Source organism: Pristiophorus japonicus, chromosome 1, assembly GCF_044704955.1.
Source record: "Pristiophorus japonicus isolate sPriJap1 chromosome 1, sPriJap1.hap1, whole genome shotgun sequence".
Lineage (NCBI taxonomy): Eukaryota > Metazoa > Chordata > Chondrichthyes > Pristiophoridae > Pristiophorus > Pristiophorus japonicus.
In genome coordinates this window covers 518,151,268-518,178,469 of record NC_091977.1, presented here as the reverse complement: position 1 = coordinate 518,178,469, position 27,202 = coordinate 518,151,268, and the positions used below count along the sequence as shown (strand labels likewise).

The following is a 27,202-nucleotide window of genomic DNA, read 5'->3' as shown; positions in this document are numbered from 1 at the left end:
CAACCAGGAGAAACAACCTCTCAGCATCTACCCTGTCAACCCTCATCAGAATACTGTTTATTTCAATGAGATCACACCTCATTATTCTAAACTCCAGATTGTCGACCCAATCTACTCAATGCATGAAAAGATATTAAAATATACAAGGGGATAAATAGTGAGGACCAAGAGGATAACCAAATTTTTTCATTAGGAGAGCGAACTGTTGATATCAGAAGGAATCCAAAAATTCTTTTGGCTATGTAGTTAGATGACAGAGCTCAAGATTAAATCGCTTGGTAAAATTACTGGAACTCTGGGTCAATTTCTTAACTGGTTTCTTTAAATCAGTTTTGACGTAAAGATTGAACAAATTCCTCAACCTGTCGTTTTGGTTCAGGCATCTTACATACTTATGAAAAGAAAGACATTATTAAAAAACTCAATTTAAACTTCTGCAGGGCACCCATGCCAAATCTTGGGATACCTCCAAGAATATGTCTAAGTAAACAATATAAAGTTCTGGTTGATATGTTTGAGACATTGATAAATAAATGAATGCATCCAAGAACAGGGAACTAGTAATGGTCATTCTGAACTTTAATAGGAATGAAGCATCAACCCAAAATTTCAGATTGATTAGTCCAACGCTTCTAATGTGAAAACACTCATTTTTAGAACTGCTGCTGAATGTTTATCAAAGAGTACAAATCTCAGTCACAGCATGGATCCACTGGAATTCATTAAGAATTATCCAGTGATTTAGTTGGATTTTCAGAAGCGTTTATTCTACTCAAGTCTTTTAAAAGACCATTAAACCTCATGACTAATGATAAATTAGCTAGCTGGGTTAAAAATCTGGTTGAGCAATAGACAGCAGAAGGCAATAAAAGAAGCAATCTTCTGAACAATGACGACTGAAACTACAAACGGATGGGTTTTCAGCCCCATTATTCCCATTACTCAGAGAATGCTAATTCTAACAGGGTTGCAAACGGCAACAATTATTAGGGCAATTGTTGTCAGGATGATCCTGACATAATATATGCACCTGTGCAGCGGCACTTGATTATTTGTTTTCTACAAAAAATAGTTGTAGAGCTGTTGTCAGGAGGCACTTGATTATTAGTTTGCAACAAAATAGTTGTAGAGCTGTTGAGTGGTTTAGTCAATCACGTAATGTTGACAAGACTCAATAAAACGATGAGGCAGGTGGTTGTGAGCCTGGTGGATAAACTGGTAATGTGTAGTATGATTGTTAAACCTTTTGCTAATAAACCAACTAGTTCTTAAGCAAAAAACCCATAAAGCAAATACATTACATCTGGCAAATTAAAGTAGACATGCTAAGGAATGACAGATGTATTTTAAATGAGAATATAAATATAACGCAATGTATGTTGAAACATGAAACACTGCTATGTTACTAGCAAAGGTAGAAAATGAAAAGAATTTGGGGCTATTAACTAATCACAGTTGACGTGAACCAATGTAGCTGATCATAAGGCATGTGACAAGTCAAAAATTCTGAATTTTAATTTCAACGGCCACTGCTCCAGAATAAAACCTATTACAACTATGGACCAGGGCTCAATGTCTTTGAATGCAGGCCCCATAATTCTAGTGGAAGTACACAAATACTGTGGGCAAAATTCAAGCCCATAATCCGCACATCATTTGGAAAGATCCTGTAACTTCAATCACTAGACGGAGCATTTAACAAAAGCTGCTGGCAATGTTCACTCACAGCTAAAGTGAAGTACAGGTTGAGTGTCCGAAATCCAGAAACCTCGGGACCGAGACAGTTCCAGATTCCGGGTATTTTCAGATTTTGGAACGTCTTTGCCTGGGCCGAGGTTGGTGAGGTTGGCCCACTGAGATAAGGGGGAGAGGGGGGAGAAGGGGGTGGGGGGAGAAGGGGTAGGGCGAGCTGGGGCTGGGGAGAAGTTGGGTCGGGGAGAAGTCGGGCCGGGGCGAGGTTGGGCTGCTGAGGGCCGGGGCAGGCGAAGTCGGGCCGGAGGTCGGGCCGCCGAGGGAGGTCAGGCGATCGGGCTGCCGGGCCGGGGGAAGTCCGGATTTCAGAACATTTTCCAGTTTACGGACGACCCCGCCATGAAATCGGCCCGGTGTCCCGATTCCGGAACATTCTGAATTTTGGAACTCTGGATGTCCGACGCTCAACCTGTACTAGAGTGCTTTATTCTAGTTAAGTTATTCAACACAAAGACCAACAGATTCTTTTCACTTTCTTCCTTTGCTAGTAGTGTAGCAGTGTTTCATGTTTCAACGTACATTACCGTATATTTATATTCTCATTAAAGTGCATCCGTCATTCCTTAACACGTCTACGTTAATTTGTCAAGATCACCTTAAATGCTAACAATTTCCCCGATGTTAATATCCGCTTGCGACACTGTTTGGCTCAGTGCCAAAAATTATTTCCATTTCAATTAAAAATGTACAAAATTATGACATAGAATTTCCACAATCACTATTCCCACTTGATTCAGCAACTGACTGGTGTTATTTTTTACCTCACCACTGAAGCAATCAATAAACCAACAGTAGGTGAAATAGTTCGCATAGTACTGTATGAGTAACACCTCTACGGTAATTGCTGCATCGAGCTTGCAAAAAGTGGGACAATTTAGTCAAGAATAGCAAATTCTAGCAACTTTTTCACAATATGCAATTCAACAATTAGTCATACCAACTGCACCTAGAGAAACTTCAAATAGCAACATCATTACTCTCACAAAAAATCAAAATAAATGTGACTATGTTAAACCAAATAAGTATGCCCTACACTTTGAAGATAACCTTATCCATCAAGAATATACAGTAACCCACGGAGCCTATTGTTTCATCCAATCTTCACTTTCTAATTAAAACATGCAGAGCAATACAAGTAACATCTAGAAACTGCAGCAAAGTCAGCTCTCTAACATGATGCCGACTGATCACCAGAGCAGCATTAGGATAGGTGTGGGGACTGGGAAGAATTTGTCAAGATCACTAATTGTTGTCAGTAAAACTTTATGAAGTATAAAAAACAGAGGCAGAATAAACTGATTTAAAAAAAAAAAAATTAAAACACTGGTTTTACAAATCCTAGAATTAGTAGTACTGGCTGTTGGAGAAAGCAGTAAATACTTTTGCTCTTTTAATCCTTACTGATAAAATATAATACTTACTACTGCCTCCATGTCTGCAGCGCCAGGCGGAGCATAGACTGTCTGTACCATGAATTTGTGTTTGCTTTTCTCATTGGGATCATAGTCAAATGGCTGTAACATTACTGGAGAGGGAAAACAGAAGTGTTAGTTTTGAGAAGGCCAGGGGGCTGGTTCTTAATTTGAACATTTAAAAACTGTTAGCGCATGAAGTAACTGATTTCCCCCCCTCCCCAGTTAGTTTAAATACTATTCAAGAGATGATGTTTAATAAAGTAGCTATCCGGCCCTGGTGTTGCCATTAAGTTTCCAGTCTACATACTAGCAAGTGCTGCATTGATTCCCTTAAAACCTGTCTAAAAACGTAATTAAATTAGGTGTGAGTACACTAACAGCTAGCACAAAGAATCAGATAACAAACTTCTGGTGAACATCCACTACCACTGGCAGTGCTTTTAAAGTTTTAGTTCTGATTTTCTGCCAGGCATGAACAAGCAAGCAGTTGGAATTGGTGCTGAAATCCAGCGACAAGCTGGTTACACAGTGCCATCCGGTGGCAAGAATCAATTTGAAGACTAAAGTACAAATTAACATTTTTTTGGGTGGCCCAGAATAAATGGAAAAAAGATCCGAAACTCAGAATATCCATGGAATTCAAGACCACTGGAAGGTGTTTTAAACACATACAGACAAAATAGTATCATTGATCATTCAGGCAAGCAACTGAAAATGCTGGAAATTGCCAAAGTCTCCAAGTGTCTATAATGGCAAAATATATGTTCACCAATGGTCCCTTTAATTATTTTTTGGGTGTGCGGCCCCTTTACCAGGCTGCACATCCCATTCAATTACCCATGCCTGCATGTTTTTTTCTATTTGAAAGCCAGTTCACCGGCCGCTTAGCTTAACAGGAACATTGATGTTCACCCTTCCATATCGAGAAGGGTCCACACAAAAAATGGTTAACTCCTCTTTTCTCTTTACAGTTGTGATTGAGCTGGTGTTAGATTTCCAGTTATTTGCCATCAGGTTAGTAAACTGCGATTATCTCAAGACCACACTTTAGTACAACAGGTTAGAAATTTATACCAGCACTCATAGAATCACAGAATGGTTACAGCACAGAAGGAGGCCATTCGGCCAGTCGAGCCCGTGCCGGCTCTCTGCAAGAGCACTTCAGCTAGTCCCACTCCCTCACCCTATCCCCATAGCCCTGCAATTTATTTTCCTTCAGCTATTTATCCAAGTTCCTTTTGAAAGCCACGATTGAATCTACTCTCTCAGGCAGTGCATTCCAGATCATAACCACTCGCTGTGTAAAAAGATTTTCCTTCTGTCACTTTTGGTTCTTTTGCCAATCACCTTATATCTGTATCCCCTGTTTCTCAACCCTTCTGCCAATGGGAACAGTTTCCTTCTATCTACTCTGTCTCGACCCCTCATGATTTTAAACACATATCAAATCTCCTCTCAACCATCTCTGCTCTGAGGAGAACAACCCCAGTCTCTCCAGTATATCCATGTAACTGAAGTCGCTCATTCCTGGAACTGTTCTTTTAAAACTTTTCTGTACCCTCTCTAAGGCCTTCACATCCTTCCTAAAGTGCAGTGCCCTGAATTGGTTACAATACTCCAGTTGAGGTCAGACCACTGTTTTATAAATATTAATTGTATCTTCCTTGCCTCTATTTATGAAGCCCAGAATCCCATATAATTTTTTTTTTTAAACTCTCTCTCAATGTGCTGTGGAAATGTATTTTTATCTAAACTATACCACACTGTATTTTTGTGCCCTTTTTAAATATAAAACAAAATGGAGTCCTGGTCCTTCCAGGAATTTCTGCAACAAGCAGTCAGTTTGCATAAACAGCTAAACCTGGCTTGAAATCGCTGATAGCCACTAGACAGCTCGGAGACAAGTCCTGCTGAGACAAGTACCACCCATGGTGCTCTCCTATTGTCTATACGACACCAGTTTCACTCCACCCCACCCTTTTCGAAGTACTCAAACCACCAGCCATTATCTCTTGTACAGACCTCATCCATTTAATGCAAAAAGATAACTGACCAGGAAACTGGACAATCCTGACAATGCAATGCAGGTAATAGCTCATTACCACACTCTCATCGAGTGATGGCTGGCTGTCCAACTAATAACCCTGACAAAAGGAAATATCTGGAAACCATGTCAGGACAAGGATGTAGTAATTAACTCTTTATCTGTATTCACTGACTGCGAGACAGAGCCGATACACAGGGAGAGGCCATAACTTGGGTTTTACTGTATAAATATCTCGTGAAATTGTACTATTTGGAAGGTGTTCACTTAGCCATTGACTGAGTGTGACCTTTCCCTTGCTAGCAAGTAAATTAAAGAAACTTCTGCCGGGGCTGAAGGTGTCTGAGTCGTTTATCGGAGGTCGAGATTTCGACAGTTACTTCTTGGAGGTTCCACCGAGATGCATACTCTCTGCCCTGTGAGTAAAAGGCTTCAGTGGCCAAACAAGGTGGGCCATTTGCTCACAAGAGGTTTCTTCACTGTTGAATCGCATATGTAATCTGTTGTCCACAGGGGAGGTACTGCAATCTACGAAACTCGACATTTAAAAGCTAAAGTTTTTTTTTTATGATCATTTCTTTCTCAGCTTGCAGGCAGAAGAGATCTGGTTCTGGAAATATCTTGAAACAGCCCGGGAAAGGTTTCAGCAGGAAAAGGTAAAAAGAGCGCTGGTCGATCGAAGGTTTTTATGTGATAAGATATGGGGAAACGGTTCTTATGTGATAAGATTAGGGGGAAAAGGCGCTAATCGATTGAAAGTTCTTAGGTGATAAGAGTTAAGGTAATGGGACCATAAGTTTTATAAGTTTTATTAGGATAAGTTAAGGACTCGATCTGTAGTGGCGTACAACGCAAATTGAGAATTGATTATTTGTTTAGATAGAGTTTAAGGTTATGATTTGTATACTCGCATGAATGTTGTTTGTCCTAGTTGTCCTTGTTATACTATTGTGTTCAATACCTTTGAGCGACATTGCAATTAGAGAAACGGGAAGAGTCACTAGGGAAAATTGTGATTCAGAAAAACAAGGATTGATTGAGAAAAGAAACAGTAACTGATTGATAAACTACGGTTGGTTCGTGCCAACATATCTCACACACCCAGACTGAGCCCGAATTAAGAGCCTTTTCAGGCCACGTAACGGCCAGGAGAAGTGGGCGTAGAGAACTCGTTGGCCGAAAGGATTGAGAGATCAGAAACTGTGGAAAATCTTAATCATCCAGAATGGGTGCCGAAGCAAGTTAAAACACCACACAAAAAGGCACACCAGCCTGTGTCATAGAAAATAGGTGCAGGAGTAGGTCATTCGGGCCTTCTAGCCAGCACCACCATTCAATGAGTTCATGGCTGAACATGCAACTTCAGTACCCCATTCCTGCTTTCTCGCCATACTACTAGGGGGATCAAGGGGTAAGGACTTCATCTAACTCCTTTTTGAATATATTTAGTGAATTGGCCTCAACAACTTTCTGTGGTCGAGAATTCCATAGGTTCACCACTCTGGGTGAAGAAGTTTCTCCTCATCTCGGTCCTAAATGGCTTACCCCTTATCCTTAGACTGTGACCCCTGGTTCTGGACTTCCCCAACATTGGGAACATTCTTCCTGCATCTAAACTGTCTGAACTCATCAGAATTTTAAACGTTTCTATGAGGTCCCCTCTCATTCTTCTGAACTCCAGTGAATACAAGCCCAGTTGATCCAGTCTTTCTTGATAGGTCAGTCCCGCCATCCCGGGAATCAGTCTGGTGAACCTTCGCTGCACTCCCTCAATAGCAAGAATGTCCTTCCTCAAGTTAGGAGACCAAAACTGTACACAATGCTCCAGGTGTGGCCTCACCAAGGCCCTGTACAACTGTAGCAACACCTTCCTGCCCCTGTACTCAAATCCCCTCGCTATGAAGGCCAACATAGCTTTCTTAACCGCCTGCTGTACCTGCATGCCAACCTTCAATGACTGATGTACATGACACCCAGGTCTCGTTGCACCTCCCCTTTTCCTAATCTGTCACCATTCAGATAATAGTCTGTCTCTCTGTTTTTACCACCAAAGTGGATAACCTCACATTTATCCACATTATACTTCATCTGCTATGCACTTGCCCACTCACCTAACCTATCCAAGTCACTCTGCAGCCTCATAGCATCCTCCTTGCAGCTCACACTGCCACCCAACTTAGTGTCATCCGCAAATTTGGAGACACTACATTTAATCCCCTCGTCTAAATCATTAATGTACAGTGTAAACAGCTGGGGCCCCAGCACAGAACCTTGCGGTACCCCACTAGTCACTGCCTGCCATTCTGAAAAATACCCACTCTTTGCTTCCTGTCTGACAACCAGTTCTCAATCCATGTCAGCACACTACCCCCTATCCCATGTGCTTTAACTTTGCACATTAATCTCTTGTGTGGGACCTTGTTGAAAGCCTTCTGAAAGTCCAAATATACCACATCAACTGGTTCTCCCTTGTCCACTCTACTGGAAACATCCTCAAAAAATTCCAGAAGATTTGTCAAGCATGATTTCCCTTTCACAAATCCATGCTGACTTGGACCTATCATGTCACCTCTTTCCAAATGCGCTGCTATGACATCCTTAATAATTGATTCCATCATTTTACCCACTACTGAGGTCAGGCTGACCGGTCTATAATTCCCTATTTTCTCTCTCCCTCCTTTTTTAAAAAGTGGGGTTACATTGGCTACCCTCCACTCCATAGGAACTGATCCAGAGTCAATGGAATGTTGGAAAATGACTGTCAATGCACCCGCTATTTCCAAGGCCACCTCCTTAAGTACTCTGGTACTCTGGGATGCAGTCCATCAGGCCCTGGGGATTTATCGGCCTTCAATCCCATCAATTTCCCCAACATAATTTCCCGACTAATAAGGATTTCCCTCAGTTCCTCCTCCTTACTAGACCCTCTGACCCCTTTTATATCCGGAAGGTTGTTTGTGTCCTCCTTAGTGAATACCGAACCAAAGTACTTGTTCAATTGGTCTGCCATTTCTTTGTTCCCCGTTATGACTTCCCCTGATTCTGACTGCAGGGGACCTACATTTGTCTTTACTAACCTTTTTCTCTTTACATACCTATAGAAACTTTTGCAATCCGTCTTAATGTTCCCTGCAAGCTTCTTCTCGTACTCCATTTTCCCTGCCCTAATCAAACCCTTTGTCCTCCTCTGCTGAGTTCTAAATTTCTCTCAGTCCCCGGGTTCGCTGCTATTTCTGGCCAATTTGTATGCCACTTCCTTGGCTTTAATACTATCCCTGATTTCCCTTGATAGCCACGGTTGAGCCACCTTCCCTTTTTTATTTTTACGTCAGACAGGAATGTACAATTGTTGTAGTTCATCCATGCGGTCTCTAAATGTCTGCCATTGCCCATCCACAGTCAACCCCTTAAGTATCATTCGCCAATCTATCCTAGCCAATTCACGCCTCATACCTTCAAAGTTACCCTTCTTTAAGTTCTGGACCATGGTCTCTGAATTAACTGTTTCATTCTCCACCAGAATGTAGAATTCCACCATATTACGGTCACTCTTCCCCAAGGGGCCTCGCACAACGAGATTGCTAATTAATCCTCTCTCATTACACAACACCCAGTCTAAGATGGCCTCCCCCCCAGTTGGTTCCTTGACATATTGGTCTAGAAAACCATCCCTTATGCACTCCAGGAAATCCTTCTCCACTGCATTGCTTCCAGTTTGGTTAGCCCAATCTATGTGCATATTAAAGTTATCCAGAATTGTGGTCAGTCTTCAATTGACTACCAAAGAAAATGGGCAAGGACTAAGAGGTGAAAACAGGCCATTTTCACCCGATGGTTCATTTAATTTAGAGAGAACAACATGTCTAGAGGAGTGTCTTATAAACAGAGATCCAGGTAGAAGAAGTTAAAAAAAGGAAAGTAATAGAAAAGGTCTGGGTTACGATTCTTCAAGGCCCATGTAAAATTAACAGAGGAAGTAAATCAATCTGTTAAAAAAAAGAAGAAAACCTGATAGTGACTTATGGATTCTAAAAAAAATAAAGCTGGCCAACAAAAAAAGTTTTATTGAATGAAGAGAGACTTTTGTGAATTTCTGTCTTTGAATGAGGGCGCTTCTGTGTTTTTTTTCTCATGTGTCTGGAAGCCTGTTTGGAAAGGTGGTGCAACTGTCTGTCTGTTTTAGCTCCACCCACTTTTTCAAACAGAGTGAAGTTTTTTTTGAACCCTTCGTAGTGTTGTCCTGTACGTGGGAAGTTTAAGACATTTTAAATTAGAAACGCAGGTATGGATTTATTCGGATGAGAAGTTACGGAACTAGGAAATGCACAAAGGATAGGTTTGTCGAGACATGGTCCCGGTTAAAAAAAAGAGAGAATTTATTTGACACGCTCACTTACTTGTCGAAAGAAAACACACAATCATTGATTACATTGGGTTGAAAGACATAAATTTAGTCTAGGAGTATGATAAAGAACGGGGAAGGGAAGTTGTAATGCCTTTTTTTTTAAAAAGCCTTTATGGGTCTCTCGAGATTGCAGGCTGGGGGAGTACGCTCCCACTGTCCTTGGTGTAAAATCTTGACGCGAAAGCTTCTAGTTCAGTAAGAGGATTTGTTTTTTTTTTTTAAGATAAAGAATATTTGAATTGGGATTTTGAGATATTTCAGGTTGATCTCCTTGATCAACATTTTGGGTGTATTGGAAAAATCTTGCATTTGGAAGCCTTTTAATAAAATGATAAAACAAATACTTTACATTTTGTGATCTGTGAATCACTATAAGCATAAATGAGGAGTCTGTGTAACACACCAATTCTTCCGGTTCAGAATCCCAATAGTGACAAATGGAGGTTTATCCATGACCTACGAGCTGTGAATGAATCTACTATATTCTCACAATGCTTAAAAGGAGGATTTGGAATGAAGTATCCCAGAATCTTAAGCAGCCCCTCACTTCAGCACCAGCCTTGGGATTACCAGATTACACTAAGCCATTCAACTGATTTGTTTCATCACAAATCGGGTTTTGCACAATCTGTTTTGACTCAGTTACATGGGGATAGGCAGCGACCGATAGCATATTTCAGGACCCAACTAGACCCAGTGGCACGCGGACTACCAGGATGTCTTCCTTTGCTGGCAGCAGCTTATTACGCCGTACAACAGGCTCAGACAATAACTCTAAATCAAACCGTTTTATATATCCCAAACTCTGTCGAGATTTTACTTACTAAATGTGCCACCCAACACCTAACCTCCGCAAGAACCACTAAATATGAAGTTGAACTGTTATCAAATCCGAACCTTATTAAGAGATGTACTACCTTAAATCCAGCCACTCTACTCCCCACGGAAGAAGACGGCGAACCCCATTCATTTGAAATGGTAGCCAAATTAGTGACTAAACCACGTATCAATTTAACAGATGTACCAATGTGCAACCCTGATCTAGTGTACTATGTTGACGGATCAGCCTTACGAAATGATAGGGGCTAATCTAAAGCGGCTTATACAATTGTAACCCAGTTTAATGTTGTCAAAACAGCCTCTCTTCCAGACTCCTTTTCAGCCCAACAAGCCAAATTGTTTGTGTTAACTCGAGCCTGTATTCTGGCTAAAGGACAAACAGTTAATATCTACACTGACTCCAGGTATGCTTTTGGGGCATCACATGACGATGGACAAATTTGGAAGATTTGCGGGTACCTGACTTCTTCAGGAACCACTATCAAAAAATGCAGAACAAGTGGAAAATCTCCTGCAAGCCATTCAATGCCAAGCACAGACAGGCCAGTCGAATGAAGTGGCACTTGGGAACGCCAGAGCTGATAATGCAGCTAAATCAGCAGCTCTGTCAAAAGGGGGGATGCAGGTGTCATTGTTTCCACGAAGGAAAAATAATTGCTCAGACCCGCCACCCACTATTAATGACGTGCTGGCCTTCAGACACAGGCCAGTACGGAGGAGGTGGTGACCTGGACGAAGGATCAATATTATAAAAATCCAGAAGGAATATGGGTTCACCACGACGGTCGCGTGGTGGCACCCAAATCCTAACTTCCATGGATTGCCCGATGTGTTTATACATTCACACATGCAGGCAAAGGGGGAATGGCAGATTATATTTTGGCAACTTGGTATGCACCAGGTATTTCGGCAATTGCAAAACAAATCTGTGAAAATTGTGTTACCTGTCAGGCAATGAATCCGGGTAAGATGGAAAAGGTAGAATCTGCCTCCCACCCAAATCCAGTGGGGCCTTTTGTACATTTACAAATGGATTTTATTGAATTACCTATGTGTATGGGATTCAAGTATGGATTAGTTATTGTAGATGTGTTCTCTAGATGGATTGAAGCCTTTCCATGTAAAAAGGCCGATGCCACTACTGTTGCTAAATGTTTGTTAAAAGAAATCGTACCGCGCTTTGGAATCCCTGCTAAGCTTTCTAGTGATAACGGGTCACATTTCATGGGAACTGTTATAAGGGAAATGTGTAAAGCTTTACAGATTAATCAACATTTTCATTGCAGTTATCATCCACAATCAGCTGGACTTGTTGAAAGATATAATGGAATGCTTAAAAATAAGCTGGCAAAATTATGCAATAACACTGGACTGAAATGGACAGAACTGCTGCCCTTAGCTTTGATGGTAATGCGATCTGCAACCAACTAAACAATAGGCCTGTCACCGCATGAGATAGTTATGGGACGTCCCCAACAACTACCTTTTACAGCACCATTTACTGCAAAACAAATGGACATCCACAAAATGGAGGAAAATATGTTGAATTATTATATTGCACTAACCAAATGTATTTCCAGCTTTCATTCACAGGTAAAGGAAGCTCAAGTCAAGCCAGCGGAAGGGAAGTGTCATAACCTGGAGCCCGGGGAATTCGTTTACATCAAAATCTTTAAAAGAAAAAGCAGTCTACAGCCAAGATTTGAAGGACCATACCAGGTCTTGCTGGCGACTAATACTGCAATCAAGGTAAAGGAAGACCAACATGGATCCATGCAAACGGGCACCCGACCAGGAGGAAGGGAAGAAGGAACCAGAGGAACAGAAAAAGGAAGACTGAATAAGGAACTGTACGGACTATGGGGACTGATGGTGCTGGGCTTGACAGGGTTTTACTTTGCATTATTGATTATACCAGGCGTGCAGACACGCCACCGAAGTGAATGCAAGTAAATGTATTTATGGCATTGAGTCATAAGTATGCTCAAGAAAGAAACTTGTCGAGTTGTTGGATATGTTCCCATGTACCTGTCCACTCCGAAGTGGGTATTCCCCTGAGATCTGTCCCCTTTAACGAATCAAAAATGGTAGAATGGCTGATAGTCCAAAATAGGACAAACCTAACCAATGTGTCAGAAACAAAGGGCCCAAGTTTCGGGTAGCACCTAGAACGGCGCAGCCCCGACCTGGACACCCGTTTTTCGCGCCACAAAGTGCGCCTAAAAAAAACTTCCATATTCTCCGGCTCCCTGCTGGTCCTCTGGCCCTCAGCGTGGCGCAGCGCGAGCTGTAGGGGGCGGAGCTAAATCCCTGCGCTGAAAACAGTGCCGGGACCTCTGCACATGCGCGCTATAGTGGCCGCGCATGTGCAATAGCTCCAGGCGCCCAAAACTGTGTGGGAGGGGTCCGAAGCACGCAGCCCCTAGCCCTGGCCCAATGGCCTCACTGGGGCTGCGTGCATAAGGCTCCTCCCACGCCCAGCTCCTGCTTCCTCCCGACCCGACTCGACTCCCGCTTCCCCACCCCCACCCCCGCTCCCCCCACCACCCCACCCGACCTGACCTCCCTCCTCCCTACTCACCACCCCTTCAACCCAACCCGCGCTCCCGACTTCCCCCTGGACCTGACCCGACCCAACCCAACCTGATCTCCCTCCCCCGACACGAACCGACCCACGCTCCCTCCCTCCCCCCTACCCGAACCAACCCGACCTCCATCCCCCCCGTCGCCACACCCCTGGACCGGACCCGACCCGCGCTCCCAACCCAACGCCACCTACCTGTAAATCTGGTGCTGGGGACGGGCCCTGCCCGAAGTCTTGGGCCCGGCCCATTCAGCCTTTCCCCTGCCCCACTTTCTCCCCCCCCCTTCTCCTCTCTCCCCCCCACCCCTTTTCCCCTTCTCCTCCCTCCACTTCTCCTCCTCCCCCCACCCTTCTCCTCTCCCCCTTCTCCCCATCCCTCCCTCCCCCTCTGCCTCCCTCCCCTCCCCCCCTCCCCTCTACCCCACTCCTCTCCCTCCCCTCGCTATCAGAAGCACAGACACTGACAGACAGAGAAATAGAGACACTGACAGAGACACACTGGGGGGGGGGGGGCATCCCAGCACGCTGTTGGAGGGCTCCCGGTGCTGCAGTCGGTAAGTAGAAAATGTTTTATTTATTGATTTTTTTTTAATTATTTAATTTCTTTGATTGATTTATTGGTTGATTTATTGATGTTTTTATCATTTATTATTGATGATGGCTCTTTATTTGTGAAACTGAAGTGTTTAATGTTTGTAAAGTTCCCTTTAAACCCCCCCCCCCGCCCAATTCCCTACGCCTGATTTGTAACCTATGCCTGATTTTCTAAAGTGTAGACAAGGTTTTTTCGAGCGTACAAAAATCTTCACTTATTCCATTCTAAGTTAGTTTGGAGTAAGTTTTCACTGCCGAAACTTTGAAAACAGGCGCAAGTGGCCGGACACGCCCCCTTTTGAAAAAAAAATTCTGTTCCAAAGTGAAACTGTTCTAACTGACTAGAACTGGAGCAAACTAAATGCCAAGAATTTGAATTTCTAAGATACTCCGTTCTACACCAGGTGCTCGAAAAAATCAGCAGCAACTGAGGCCGAAACCTGGGCCCAAAGGATCTTACAGAATGGAGGTCAGCGGGGTATAAACTTACAACCTTCCAGGGATGGTACCAGCCAAATTATAAGAACTGTCAGCCACCCTTCCTAAGTATTACTCCGGGAATAGGAAATCCTGAAGGTATAATATGCCTAGTGAGTAATGAGACTAAAAGACCAGAAATAGGACGCAGCAAGTGTTCCCAAATGACTAAATGGCAAGCCACAACTAATCCCACTGATGGGAGAAAGATAGCAACCGTTGGCTGGACGATGGTCCATAACAAAGCCCCAGGTGAAGGGTGGAAAGGTGAGACCACTCGAGTAGGGATGGCGCGAAAGGACCAGGAGCTGACGTCCTATAATTGCACCTACTTTATTTGTGGCCATAAAGCCTACCCATGGTTACCAGCCAACTGGACAGGGTCCTGTTACTTAGGATATGTGGTACCCTTTATCAGATCAATAAAGACTCTAAGGGATGCCTATGGAAGTCATAGATTTAAACGGGATTTGACGGGGCTAAATGGAATATTCAAGGTAATGGTGCCACCCTATGGAATAGCATCAACCGAATGGCAGTTACGGGAACTGGCTAACTTAGTCGAATCAGTAGCCAACACAACTTCCCAAGCCTTCGAAGGGGTGAATGATGAAATGGTAGCTATTCGAACAGTGGCTCTCCAAAATCGTATGGCCTTCGATTATCTCCTAGCTGTGGAAATGTATTTTTATCTAAGCTGATACCATACGGTATCTGTGTGCCCTTTGCAATATATATATAACAAAATGGAGTCCTGGTCCTTCCAGAACTTTCTGCATAAAAGCAGTCAGCTTGCATAAACAGCTAAACCTGGTTTGAGATGGCTGATGGCCATCAGACAGCTAGGAGACAAGTCATGCTGAGACAAGTACCCCCCACCCCCCATGGTGCTCTCCTATTGTCTATACGACACAGGTTCCATGCCACCCCACCCTTTTCGAAGTACTCAAACCACCAGCCATTATCTCTTGTAGCGACCTCATCCATTTGAAGCAAACAGATAACTGACTAGGAAACTGAACAATCCTGACACAATACAAGACAGGTAATAGCTCATTACCACACTCTCATGGAGTAATGGCCGGCTGGCCAACTAATAACCCTGACAAAAGGAAATATCTGGAAACCATGTCAGGACAAGGATGTAGTAATTAACTCTCTATCTGTATTCACTGACTGTGAGACAGAGCCGATACACAGGGAGAGGCCATAACTTGGGTTTTACTGTATAAATATCTCGTGAAACTGTACCATTGCGGAGGTGTTCACTTAGCCATTGACTGAGTGTGACCTGCCCCTTGCTAGCAAGTAAATTAAAGAAACTTCTGCCGGAGCTGTAAGTGTCGGAGTCATTCTTTTCGGAGGTCGAGATTTCAACAGTTACTTCTTGGAGGTTCCACCGAGATGCATACTCTCTGTCCTGTGAGTAAAACGGATACAGGCATAGTGCCTCTCCAGTGAAAGGCTTCAGTGGCCAAAACAAGGTGAGCCTTTTGCTCACAAGAGGTTTCTTCACTGTTGAATCACATATGTAATCTGTTGTCCACAGGGGAGGTACTGCAATCTACGAGACTCGACATTTAAAAGCTAAAGTTATTTTTTTATAACCACTTCTTTCTCAGCTCGCAAGCAGAAGAGAATGGGTCTGAAAAAAATCTCGAAACAGCCCGGGGAAGGTTTCAGTAGGTAAGGTAGAAACAGCGCTAGTCGATCGAAAAAGGTTCCTGAAGGTTCTTATGTGATAAGATTAGAAAAAAAATGCGTTAATCGATCGAAGGTTCTTATGTGATAAGAGTTTTATTGTTTTTAATTAGGAAAAGGTTCTTATGTGATAAGAGTAGGAAAAAAAAAAGAGAAGCGCAATCGATCAAAAGTTCTTATGTGATAAGAGTTAGGGTATGGAACCATAAGTTTTATCAGTTTTATAAGTTTTATTAGGATAAGTTAAAGACTTCGTCTGTAGTGGCATACAACGCAGACTGAGAATTGATTATTTGTTTAGATAGAGTGTAAGGTTATGATTTGTGTACTCGCGTGAATATTGTTTGTCCTAGTTGTCCTTGTTATACTATTGTGTGGAATACCTTTGTGCGACATTGCCGTTAGAGAAACGGGAAGAGTCACTAGGGAAAATTGTGATTCGGGAAAAAAAACAAGGATTGATTAAGAAAAGAAACAGTAACTGATTGATCAACTACGGTTGGTTCGTGCCAACATATCTCTCACACCCAGACTGAGCCCGAATTAAGAGCCTTTTCAGTCCACATAACGGCCAGGAGAACTGGGCGTAGAGAACTCGGTTGGCCGAAAGGATTGAGAGATCAGAAACTGTGGAAAATCTTAATCATCCAGAATGGGGGCTGGAGCAAGTAAACCACCACCAAAAGGGACCCCAGACCATTTTATGCTCCAGAATTGTGGTCAGTCTTCAATTGACCACCTAAGAGAATGGGTAAAATGGACTAAGGGTGAAAACAGGCCATTTCCACCCGATGGTTCATTTAATTTAGAGAGAATAACCTGTCTAGAAGAATGCCTTATAGACAGAGACCCAGGTAGGAGAGGGGGAAAAAAAGTGAATTGGTCGGCGTTTGGAGATTGGAAAAGGGAAGCTGAGGAACGACATGAGAAGAGCCTAAGAGTTAGCAAGCAGTGTACTAGAGGGAGAAAGCAGGGGGATGAACGGGTCGAGCAGGTGAATCGCCCTCGACATAGCAAACATCCATCTGGTTGCTAAAGAGACAAAGGCACACTCACCAAGTGCCCCTAAGGGTTGGGAAAAAGATGAGGATGAGGAATGGGACGATGATTGGACTCCCTACAGCCATCGACCACCGCCGTATGTTCCACCCCCGGGGGGGGGCGCTCCAGGCCAACAAGGAGGAGACGATCCTCGGGCCGGAGCACAGGGAAATGGGGTAACACCCGCTCCCAACGATGCAGGTGCGGCTGCAGGAAAAATAGATCAGTCACAAGGGAATCAATACCATGACGGCCCTGCAGGTGGCACACGAAGTCTTACCCGTGGACAAGGGCCCGGTGCCCTGGAGCCATCATCATCTGCATACCCAGTAAGACTTTTTCCCAGTCCACTCTCTGGGGGGGGCTCCGGTCCCTATTTATCGACCATTGTCACCAAGTGAGTTAAGAATAATTGTGGAAGGATTGGCAGACCCTAAAACCAATACTGAAAAGGCCATAGACCAGTTAAAAGTGATCATCTTGTGCCACGAACCCAGTATATTAGATGGTCAAATCTTACTGAAAGCATGGTTAAAGGACACGAAATTTGCTGAACTTGAGATAAAATTCAAAAATGTTAAAACCCATCGAGAGGCTCCAGATGCAGGTCCCAGCACGAAGCCAGGAGAGGGGTTCTGGGAAAGATGTTGGGAAACCTTACATTCGGTGTTCCCAAGGAAAACGAATTGGTCCAAAATTATGGAAACTACACAAAGAAAGGAGGAGGATGTTGAGGATTATGTAGAAAGAGTGCGAGAGATCATGAACCAATGTTCAGGCATGAAAATAGAGGAGGTAGAAGCTCTTATGATCAGCACCGTGGTAAACGGGCTACGACCCGAACTCAGAGATCCCTTTAAACTAGTTTGTCTCGGATGGCGACAGGAATCGCTATCCAAGGTTGTATCTATGTTAAAGGACATACAAGAGCGAAATAGAGAATCTAAAAGCAAGGTCACTGTGTTTGTGGAACAAGCAGCTCCAACAACACCCACCACGGTGACACCGTCCTACGGCCCCCCCCAGGGTAGAGGAAGAGGGCGAGGCAGAGGAGGAAATTTCAGGGGAAGTGGGAGAGGAGGTGCAGGGCGGGAACAATATGATACCTGTTACAATTGTGGTCAGATTGGACACTGGGCTAGAAATTGCCGGGCAAAACAGCAACAACCAAATTATGATTGGACTCAATAGGCAGGTAATAGAGCACCCCCTCCCCCTCCAGGACCCAACCCGTATGCGACCCAAGTCCAGGTACATGCTAGACCTCAGACTAATTTCTCTGTTCAAGATCCATTTGGATCACAGAATCAAAAGCAATTCGGCCAACAACCAAATTGCCCGTATAATGATCAATGACGCCCAATCCCAGACCCGAGTGCTGCAAACAAACAGCTACCCGTCGTTTCGTTAAATGCCATAAGAGAACTTGATAGTGACTTATGGATTCAAAAAAAAAGAGAAGCTTTATTGAATGGAGAGAGACTTTTGTGAACATCTTGTCTTTGAATGAGTGCGTGAATGTCTTGTCTTTGAATGAGAGTGCTTCTGTGTTTTTTCTTCTGTCTGGAAACCTGTTTGGAAAGGTTGTGGAGCTGCCTGTTTGTTTTAGCTCCACCCACTTTTTCAAACAAAGTGAAGTTTTTTTAACCCTTCATAGTGTTGTCCTGTATGTGGGAAGTTTAAGTCATTTTAAGTTAGAAGCGCAGGTGTGGATTTATTCGGATGAGAAGTTACGGAGCTAGGAAATGCACAAAGGATAGGTTTGTTGAGACATGGTCCCGGTGGTTAAAAGTTGTAATGCCTTGGGAAGTTGTAATGCCTTTTTTTTTTTAAAAAGCCTTTGTGGGTCTCTCAAGGTGCAGGCTGGGGGAGTACACTCTCATTGTCCTTGGTGTAAAATCTTGGTACAAAAGCTTCTAGCTCAGTAAGAGGATTTTTTTTAGATAAAGAGTGGCAGTACAATATTTGAATTGGGATTTTGAGATATTTCAGGTGATCTCCTTGATCAACATTTTGGGTGTATTGGAAAAATCTTGGGTTTAGAAGCCTTTTAATAAGATTAGAAAACAAGTACTTTACATTCTGTGATCTGTGAATCACTATAAGCATAAATGAGAAGTCCGTATAACACACCGATTCTTCCAGTTCAGAAGCCCACACAAATGGAGGTTTGTCCATGACCTACGAGCTGTGAATGAATCTACTATATTCTCACAATGCTTAAAGAAGGATTTGGAATGAAGTATCCCAGAATGCTTTCCAGAGTCTTAAGCAGTCCCTCACTTCAGCACCAGCCTTGGGATTACCAGATTACACCAAGCTATTCAACTTATTTGTGCATCACAAAATCGGATTTTGCACAATCTATTTTGACTCAGTTACATGGGGACAGGCAGCGACCGGTAGCGTATTTCAGTACCCAACTAGACCCAGTGGCACGCGGACTACCAGGATGTCTTCCTTCGCTGGCAGCAGCTTATTATGCTGTACAACAGGCTCAGACAATAACTCAATCATCAGACCATTCTATACATCCCACACTCTGTCGAGATTTTACTTACTAAATGTGCCACCCAACACCTAACCTCCGCAAGAATCACTAAATATGAAGTTGAACTGTTATCAAATCCGAACCTTATAATTGCTCAGACCCGCCACCTACTATTAATGACGTGCTGACTTTTCAGACACAGGCCAGTACGGAGGAGGTGGTGACCTGGACGAAGGATCAATGTTATAAAAATCCAGAAGGAATATGGGTTCACCACGACGGCCGCGTGGTGGCACCCAAATCCTAACTTCCATGGATTGCCCGATTTGTTCATACATTCACACATGCAGGCAAAGGGGGATTGGCAGATTATATTTTGGCAACTTGGTATGCACCAGATATTTCGGCAATTGCAAAACAAATCTGTGAAAATTGTGTTACCTGTCAGACAATGAACCGGGTAAAACGGAAAAGGTAGAATCTGCCTCCCACCCAAATCCAGTGGGGCCTTTTGTACATTTACAAATGGATTTTATTGAATTTCCTATGTGTATGGGATTCAAGTATGTATTAGTTATTGTAGATGTGTTCTCTAGATGGATTGAAGCCTTTCCATGTAAAAAGGCCGATGCCACTACTGTTGCTAAATGTTTGTTAAAAGAAATCATACCGCGCTTCGGAATCCCTGCTAAGCTTTCTAGTGATAACGGGTCACATTGCACGGGAACTGTTATAAGAGAAATGTGTAAAGCTTTGCAGATTAATCAATGTTTTCATTGCAGTTATCATCCAAATCAGCTGGACTTGTTGAAAGATATAATGGAATGCTTAAAAATAAGCTGGCAAAACTATGTAATGACACTGGACTGAAATGGACAGAACTGCTGCCCTTAGCTTTGATGGTAATGCGATCTGCAACCAACAGAACAACAGGCCTGTCACTGCATGAGATAGTTATGGGACGTCCCCAACGACTACCTTTTACAGCACCATTTACTGAAAAACAAATGGACATCCACAAAATGGAGGAAAATATGTTGAATTATTGTATTGCACTAACCAAATGCATTTCCAGCTTTCATTCACAGGTAAAGGAAGCTCAAGTCAAGCCAGCAGAAGGGAAGTGTCATAACCTGGAGCCAGGGGAATTCGTTTACATCAAAATCTTTAAAAGAAAAAGGAGTCTACAGCCAAGATTCGAAGGACCATACCAGGTCTTGCTGGCGACCAATACTGCAATCAAGGTAAATGAAAGACCAACATGGATCCATGCATCCCATTGCAAACGGGCACCCGACCAGGAGGAAGGGAAGAAGGAACCAGAGGAACAGAAAAAGGAAGACTGAATAAGGAACTGTATGGACTATGGGGACTGATGGTGCTGGGCTTGACAGGGTTTTACTTTGCATTATTGATTACACCAGGGGTACAGACCCGCCACCGAAGGGAACTGCAAGTAAACGTATTTATGGCACTGAGTCATAAGTATGCTCAAGAAAGAAACTTGTCGAGTTGTTGGATATGTTCCCATGTACCTGTCCACTCCGAAGGGGGTATTCCCCTGAGATCTGTCCCCTTTAACGAATCAGAAATGGTAGAATGGTTGACAGTGCAAAATAGGACAAACCTAACTAAGTGGCCAGAAACGAAGGAGCAAACAGAATGGAGGTCGGCAGGGTATAAACTTACAGCCTTCCAGGGATGGTACCAGCCCAATTATGATAATAACCATCAGCCTCCCTTCCTAAGCATTACTCCCAGAATAGGAAATCCTGAAGGTATAATATGCCTAGTGAGTAATGAGACTAAAGGACCAGAAATGGGACGCAGCAAGTGTTCCCAAATGACTAAATGGCAAGCCACAACTAATCCCACTGATGGGAGAAAGATAGCAACCGTTGGCTGGACAATGGTCCATAACAAAGCCCCAGGTGAAGGGTGGGAAGGCGAGACCACTCGAGTAGGGATGGCGCGAAAGGACCAGGAGCTGACGTCCTATAATTGGACCTACTTTATTTGTGGCCATAAAGTCTACCCATGGTTACCAGCCAACTGGACAGGGTCCTGTTACTTAGGATATGTGGTACCCTTTATCAGATCAATAAAGACTCTAAGGTATGCCTATGGAAGTCATAGATTTAAATGGGATTTGACATGGCTAAACGGAATATTCAAGGTAATGGTGCCACCCTATGGAATAGCATCAATCGAATGGCAGTTATGGGAACTGGCTAACTTAGTCGAATCAGTAGCCAACGCAACTTCCCAAGCCTTTGAAGGGGTAAAAGATGAAATGGTAGCTATTCGAACAGTGGCTCTCCAAAATCGTATGGCCTTAGATTATCTCCTAACCAAGGAGGGAGGGACATGCGCATTAATAGGTGGAGAATGCTGTACGTATATCCCAGATAAATCAGAAGATATCGGCATTCTAGCTGAATACATCAGGAAAAAGGTAATAGAGGTTTTACTGTATAAATATCTCGTGAAACTGTACCATTGCGGAGGTGTTCACTTAGCCATTGACTGAGTGTGACCTGTCCCTTGCTAGCAAGTAAATTAAAGAAACTTCTGCCGGAGCTGAAAGTGTCGGAGTCATTCTTTTCGGAGGTCGAGATTTCGACATAGCCAAGGAAGGAGGGACATGCACATTAATAGGTGGAGAATGCTGTACGTTTATCCCGGATAAATCAGAAGAAATCGGCAATCTAGCTGAATAACTTAGGAAAAAGGTAATAGAGTATAAACAGATAGTTGGCCAGGACGGTATCACCTTGTGGGGTTGGGCATCGGGATGGTTAGGATCCCTAGGGAGATCTGTGGTACAGGGTTTGATCATATTCCTGCTGATAGTCTTCGCCCTATAGCTATTATTTGTCTTGGTTAAGTGTTGCTGTGCCAGGCTGGGAAAAACCATGTTACCTACCGAGACCATGGCTAGAGTTATGGTAGCAACAACTACTGAAGGCTCTTGTGTGGAAATGGAAATAGAGAGACTGTACAAGATCAGAATGGATTAAGTTGTCCTTGAGAAGGACAACATGGGGAAATGTGAAAATGTATTTTTATCTAAGCTGTACCACACACTATTTTTGTGCCCTTTTTAATATAAAACAAAATGGAGTCCTGGTCCTTCCAGGAATTTCTGCAACAAGCAGTCGGTTTGCATAAACAGCTAAACCTGGCTTAAAATCGCTGATGTCTCCTAGCTGTCTGATGGCTAAGTCCTGCTGAGACAAGTACCACCCATGGTGCTCTCCTATTGTCTATACGACACCAGTTCCACTCCACCCCACTCTTTTCGAAGTACTCAAACCACCAGCCATTATCTCTTGTACAGACCTCATCCATTTGATGCAAAAAGATAACTGACCAGGAAACTGGACAATTCTGACAATGCAATGCAGGTAATAGCTCATTACCACACTCTCATCGAGTGATGGCCGGCTGGCCAACTAATAACCCTGACAAAAGGAAATATCTGGAAACCATGTCAGGACAAGGATGTAGTAATTAACTCTTTATCTGTATTCACTGACTGCGAGACAGAGCCGATACACAGGGAGAGGCCATAACTTGGGTTGTACTGTATAAATATCGCGTGAAATTGTACCATTTCAGGGGGTCTCCACCTAGCCTTTGACTGGGCGAGACCTTCCCCCCTTGCTACAAGTGGGTCTGCTACAGATTCAAAATGGTCCCCTTATTTTTTTTAAATGATAGAGGTGAAATGGTAATGCAATGATTTGTTTTTAAAGTAACTTAGTAAAGAGTTTCTTAATTTTAAAAAAATATTGTTGCAACAGATTTGTCAACTTTCTTGGCACTTGTTCGCTGCTAATTGAAAAGTGCAGAGCTCAGCACGTCCTTGTGTAGTATAGAACTGATATAGGCAGAGAGCTTCCTCAAAAAACATAGTTCTGTTTTAAATACAGTTCTAACAAGATCCCAGTGCCGTGTATGTTTGCTTAACTCGAAACTGGAGGTTTTTTGGCAAGTGTTGAAATGTTGGGGTGATATATGAGTAGCCAGTGGAACATTTGATTCCAATAGTCCATTTTCCATTTGGAGAACTGACGGATTTTCATGCAAAGTGATTTTGCTGCCTGATTTATGATGTGTAATTCTACATCACTGTGCAATCTTTCTGAAACAGCCTGTAAGGAGAGAGCTCGTAGGAAACACTGCCAGTTTCACACCGTTATAGACTCTTCCAGTTAGGCAATATTGCCACTTGTGTTGCTGTGAAATAGTTTTTGGTGCACATTAAAAATGAGTGCCTCTGGAGGCAAGTTCCACACATACATCTAAGCACGCAGGTTCAGAGCTCCTTTGCGGCTGACCTGAGTGTTACTTTTGTACCTTTGGTAGTACAACTCCAGTCTGCTGACTAAACATTTCTCTCCACAAATGCCAGGCAGAGATTGACAGTTACAGTGTAACATTAGCCTTAGTTCCTCTCCACACTTGGCTGACATATTATTTAACATTCATGTTCACATTGCAGTAGATTGTGACTGGAAGCAGGCTATTTTCTATGTTTCTATTATATTCAAAAAGGAGTTAGATGTAGTCCTTACTACTAGGGAGATCAAGGGATATGGCGAGAAAGCAGGAATGGGGTACTGAGGTTGCATGTTCAGCCATGAACTCATTGAATGGCGATGCAGGCTCGAAGGACTGAATGGCCTACTCCTGCACCTATTTTCTATGTTTCTAAGTAAATTAAAAATACTCTGCCAGAGCTGAAGGTGTCTGAGTCGTTTATCGGGAGTCGAGATTTCGACAATGCCCTTCGACCTTCAATGATTTGTGCACATATACCCCCAGGTCTCTATTCATGCACCCCCTTCACAATTGTACCCTTTCGTTTATATTGCCTCTTCATTCTTGCTACCAAAATGCATCACTTTTCTGTGTTAAGTTTCATCTGCCATGTGCCCACCTATTCCACCATCCTATCTATGTCTTATTGAAGTCTATCACTTTCCTCCTCACTGTTCACTATACAGGTGCAGTGTCTAAAATTCGGAGTTCCGGAATCCGGACCGATCTGTGGCAGGGTCGCCCCGAATCCGTAAAATGTTCTGAAATCTGGACCCGACGACCCCGCCGCCCGAACACCACCTCGGCGGGGCCCCGCCCGCCCGAACAGCTCCTCGGTGGGGCCCCACCCGCCCGAACACCTCCTCGGCGGGGCCCCGGCCTGCCCGAACACCTCTGCGGCCAGCCCAACGACACCCTTGGCAGGGCCAGACAGCCCAAACAACTCTTCAGCGGGAATGGCCGCCACCCTTTTATGTTCCGAAATCCAGAAATACCCGAACCTGGGCTCGGATGTTTCCGGATTCGTGATGTCAGAAAACAAAACCAAAAATCCGGAAAAGCCCGGCATCTGGAATGACCGCGGTCCCGAGGGGTCCGGATTTTAAGCGCTGCACCTGTATTTCCAAGTTTTGTCTCATCTGCAAATTTTAAAATTGTGCCCTGTACATCCAAGTCCAAGTCATTAATGTAGATCAAGAAAAGCAGTGGTTCTAGTACTGACCCCTGGTGAACATCACTGCATATCTTCCTGCAGCAATACAGCAGAGGAGGACAAAGGGTTTAATTAGGAGGGGAAAAATACAGTATGAGAGGAAGCTTGCTGGGAACATAAAAACTGACTGCAAAAGCTTCTATAGATTTGTGAAGAGAAAAAGATTAGTGAAGACAGTCAGAATCAGGTGAATTTATAACGGGGAACAAAGAAATGGCAGACCAGGAAAACAAATACTTTGGTTCTGTCTTCACGAAGGAAGACACAAACAACCTTCCGGAAATACTAAGGGACCGAGGGTCTAGTGAGAAGGGGGAACTGCAGGAAATCCTTATTGGGCAGGAAATTGTGTTAGGGAAATTGATGGGATTAAAGGCCGATAACTCCCCGGGGCCTGATAGTCTGCATCACAGAGTACTTAAGGAAGTAGTCCTAGAAATAGTGAATGCATTGGTGATCATTTACCAACAGTCTATCGACTCTGAATCAGTTCCTATGGACTGGAGGGTAGCTAATGTAACACCACTTTTTAAAGAAAGGAGGGAAGAGAGAAAATGGGTAATTATAGACCGGTTAGCCTGACATCAGTAGTGGGGAAAATGTTGGAATCAATTATTAAAGATGAAATAGCAGCACATTTGGAAAGCAGTGACGGGATCAGTCCAAGTCAGCATGGATTTATGAAAGGGAAATCCTGCTTGACAAATCTTCTGTTTTGTCTTGTTTTTCCTACCAATGCTGACACTAGAGCAGCTGATAAGGAGTGCGAGAGTAGGAGACGGAGGCCCAGAGACCAGCCCAACCAGCTGCAGGCAAAGATAGAGGGGTGCAAAATTGAGAGGTGACGTCACAGCCAAGCTGGGAAGTGGTTGGCTGTTCGACTGGTAAGTATAACTCTTTAGATTGGTTTAATTGGCAGTGAACTACTAAGTAGCTGTTTGATGTTTAAGTAAATTTTAGTGAGTAAATTAATTTAAGGGTTAAGTCATGGCAGGAGAGCTCGGACACGTGTCATGCTCCTTGTGTGCTATGTGGGAAATCAAGTGTCCCTGACTACTATGTGTGCGGGAAGTGTGTCCAGCTGCAGCTCCTGACAGACCGCATGATGGCACTGGAGCTGCGGATGGACTCACTCTGGAACATGCGCGATGCTGAGAATGTTGTGGATAGCACATTTAGCGAGTTGGTCACACCGCAGGCAAGGGTTAGGATAGATAGTGAATGGGTGACCAAGAGACAAGGCAAGAGCAGGAAGGTAGTGCAGGAATCCCCTGCGGTCATCTCCCTCCAAAACAGATATACCGTTTTGGATACGGTTGGGGGAGATGACTTACCAGGAGAAGGCACCAGCAGCCAGGTTCATGGCACCATGGGTGGCTCTGCTGCACAGAGTGGGAGAGCTATAGTGATAGGGGACTCTATTGTAAGGGGAATAGATAGGAGTTTCTGCGGCCGCAACCGAGACTCCAGGATGGTATGTTGCCTCCCTGGTGCAAGGGTCGAGGATGTCTCAGAGCGGCTGCAGAGCATTCTGGAGAGGGAGGGTGAACAGCCAGTTGTCGTGGTACATGTAGGTACCAACGATATAGGTAAGAAGTGGGAAGAGGTCCTACAAGCTGAATTTAGGGAGCTAGGAGTTAAATTAAAAAGTAGGACCTCAAAAGGTAGTAATCTCTGGATTGCTACCAGTGCCAAGTGCTAATCAGAGTAGAGGGAGCAGGATAGTTAGAATAAATACGTGGCTTGAGCAGTGGTGCACAAGAGAGAGGGATTCAAATTCCTGGGACATTGGAACCAGTTCTGGGGGAAGTGGGGCTTGTACAAAAGGGACGGTCTGCACTTGGGCAGGACTGGAACTGATGTCCTGGGGGTAACATTTGCTAATGCAGTTCGGAAGTGTTTAAACTAATATGGCAGGGGGATGGGAACCAATGCAGGGAGACAGGGCGAAGTAATATGGAGTCAGAAACAGATGGTAGGAAGGTAAAAAGCAATAGTGGAAGGCCGAGTAAACAAAGGCAAGAAACAAAAAGGGCCACACTTCATCATAATTCTAAAAGGACAAAGAGTGTTTAAAAAAATAAGCCTGAAGGCCTTGTGTCTTAATGCAAGGAGTGTCCGTAATAAGGTGGATGAATTAACTGTGCAAACAGATGCTAACAGATATGATGTGATTGGGATTACTGAGACGTGGCTCCAGGATGATCAGGGCTGGGAACGCAATATCCAAGGGTATTCAACATTCAGGAAGGATAGAATAAAAGGAAAAGAAGGTGGGTAGCATTGCTGGTTAAAGAGGAGATTAATGCAATAGTTAGG

The 27,202-nt window shown here is 43.7% G+C and overlaps 1 protein-coding gene across 4 annotated transcripts in view; it reads right to left on the bottom strand.

Moving 5' to 3' along the window:
- Positions 1–27,202, bottom strand: part of vapal (VAMP (vesicle-associated membrane protein)-associated protein A, like) — a 159,219-nt gene that overhangs the window by 26,473 nt on the left and 105,544 nt on the right. For all 4 annotated transcript variants that reach the window (XM_070896170.1, XM_070896191.1, XM_070896160.1 and 1 more), the window contains exon 3: positions 3,174–3,277. In XM_070896170.1, coding sequence (XP_070752271.1) covers positions 3,174–3,277 — 104 coding nt within the window. The remainder of the gene's footprint in view (positions 1–3,173; positions 3,278–27,202) is intronic.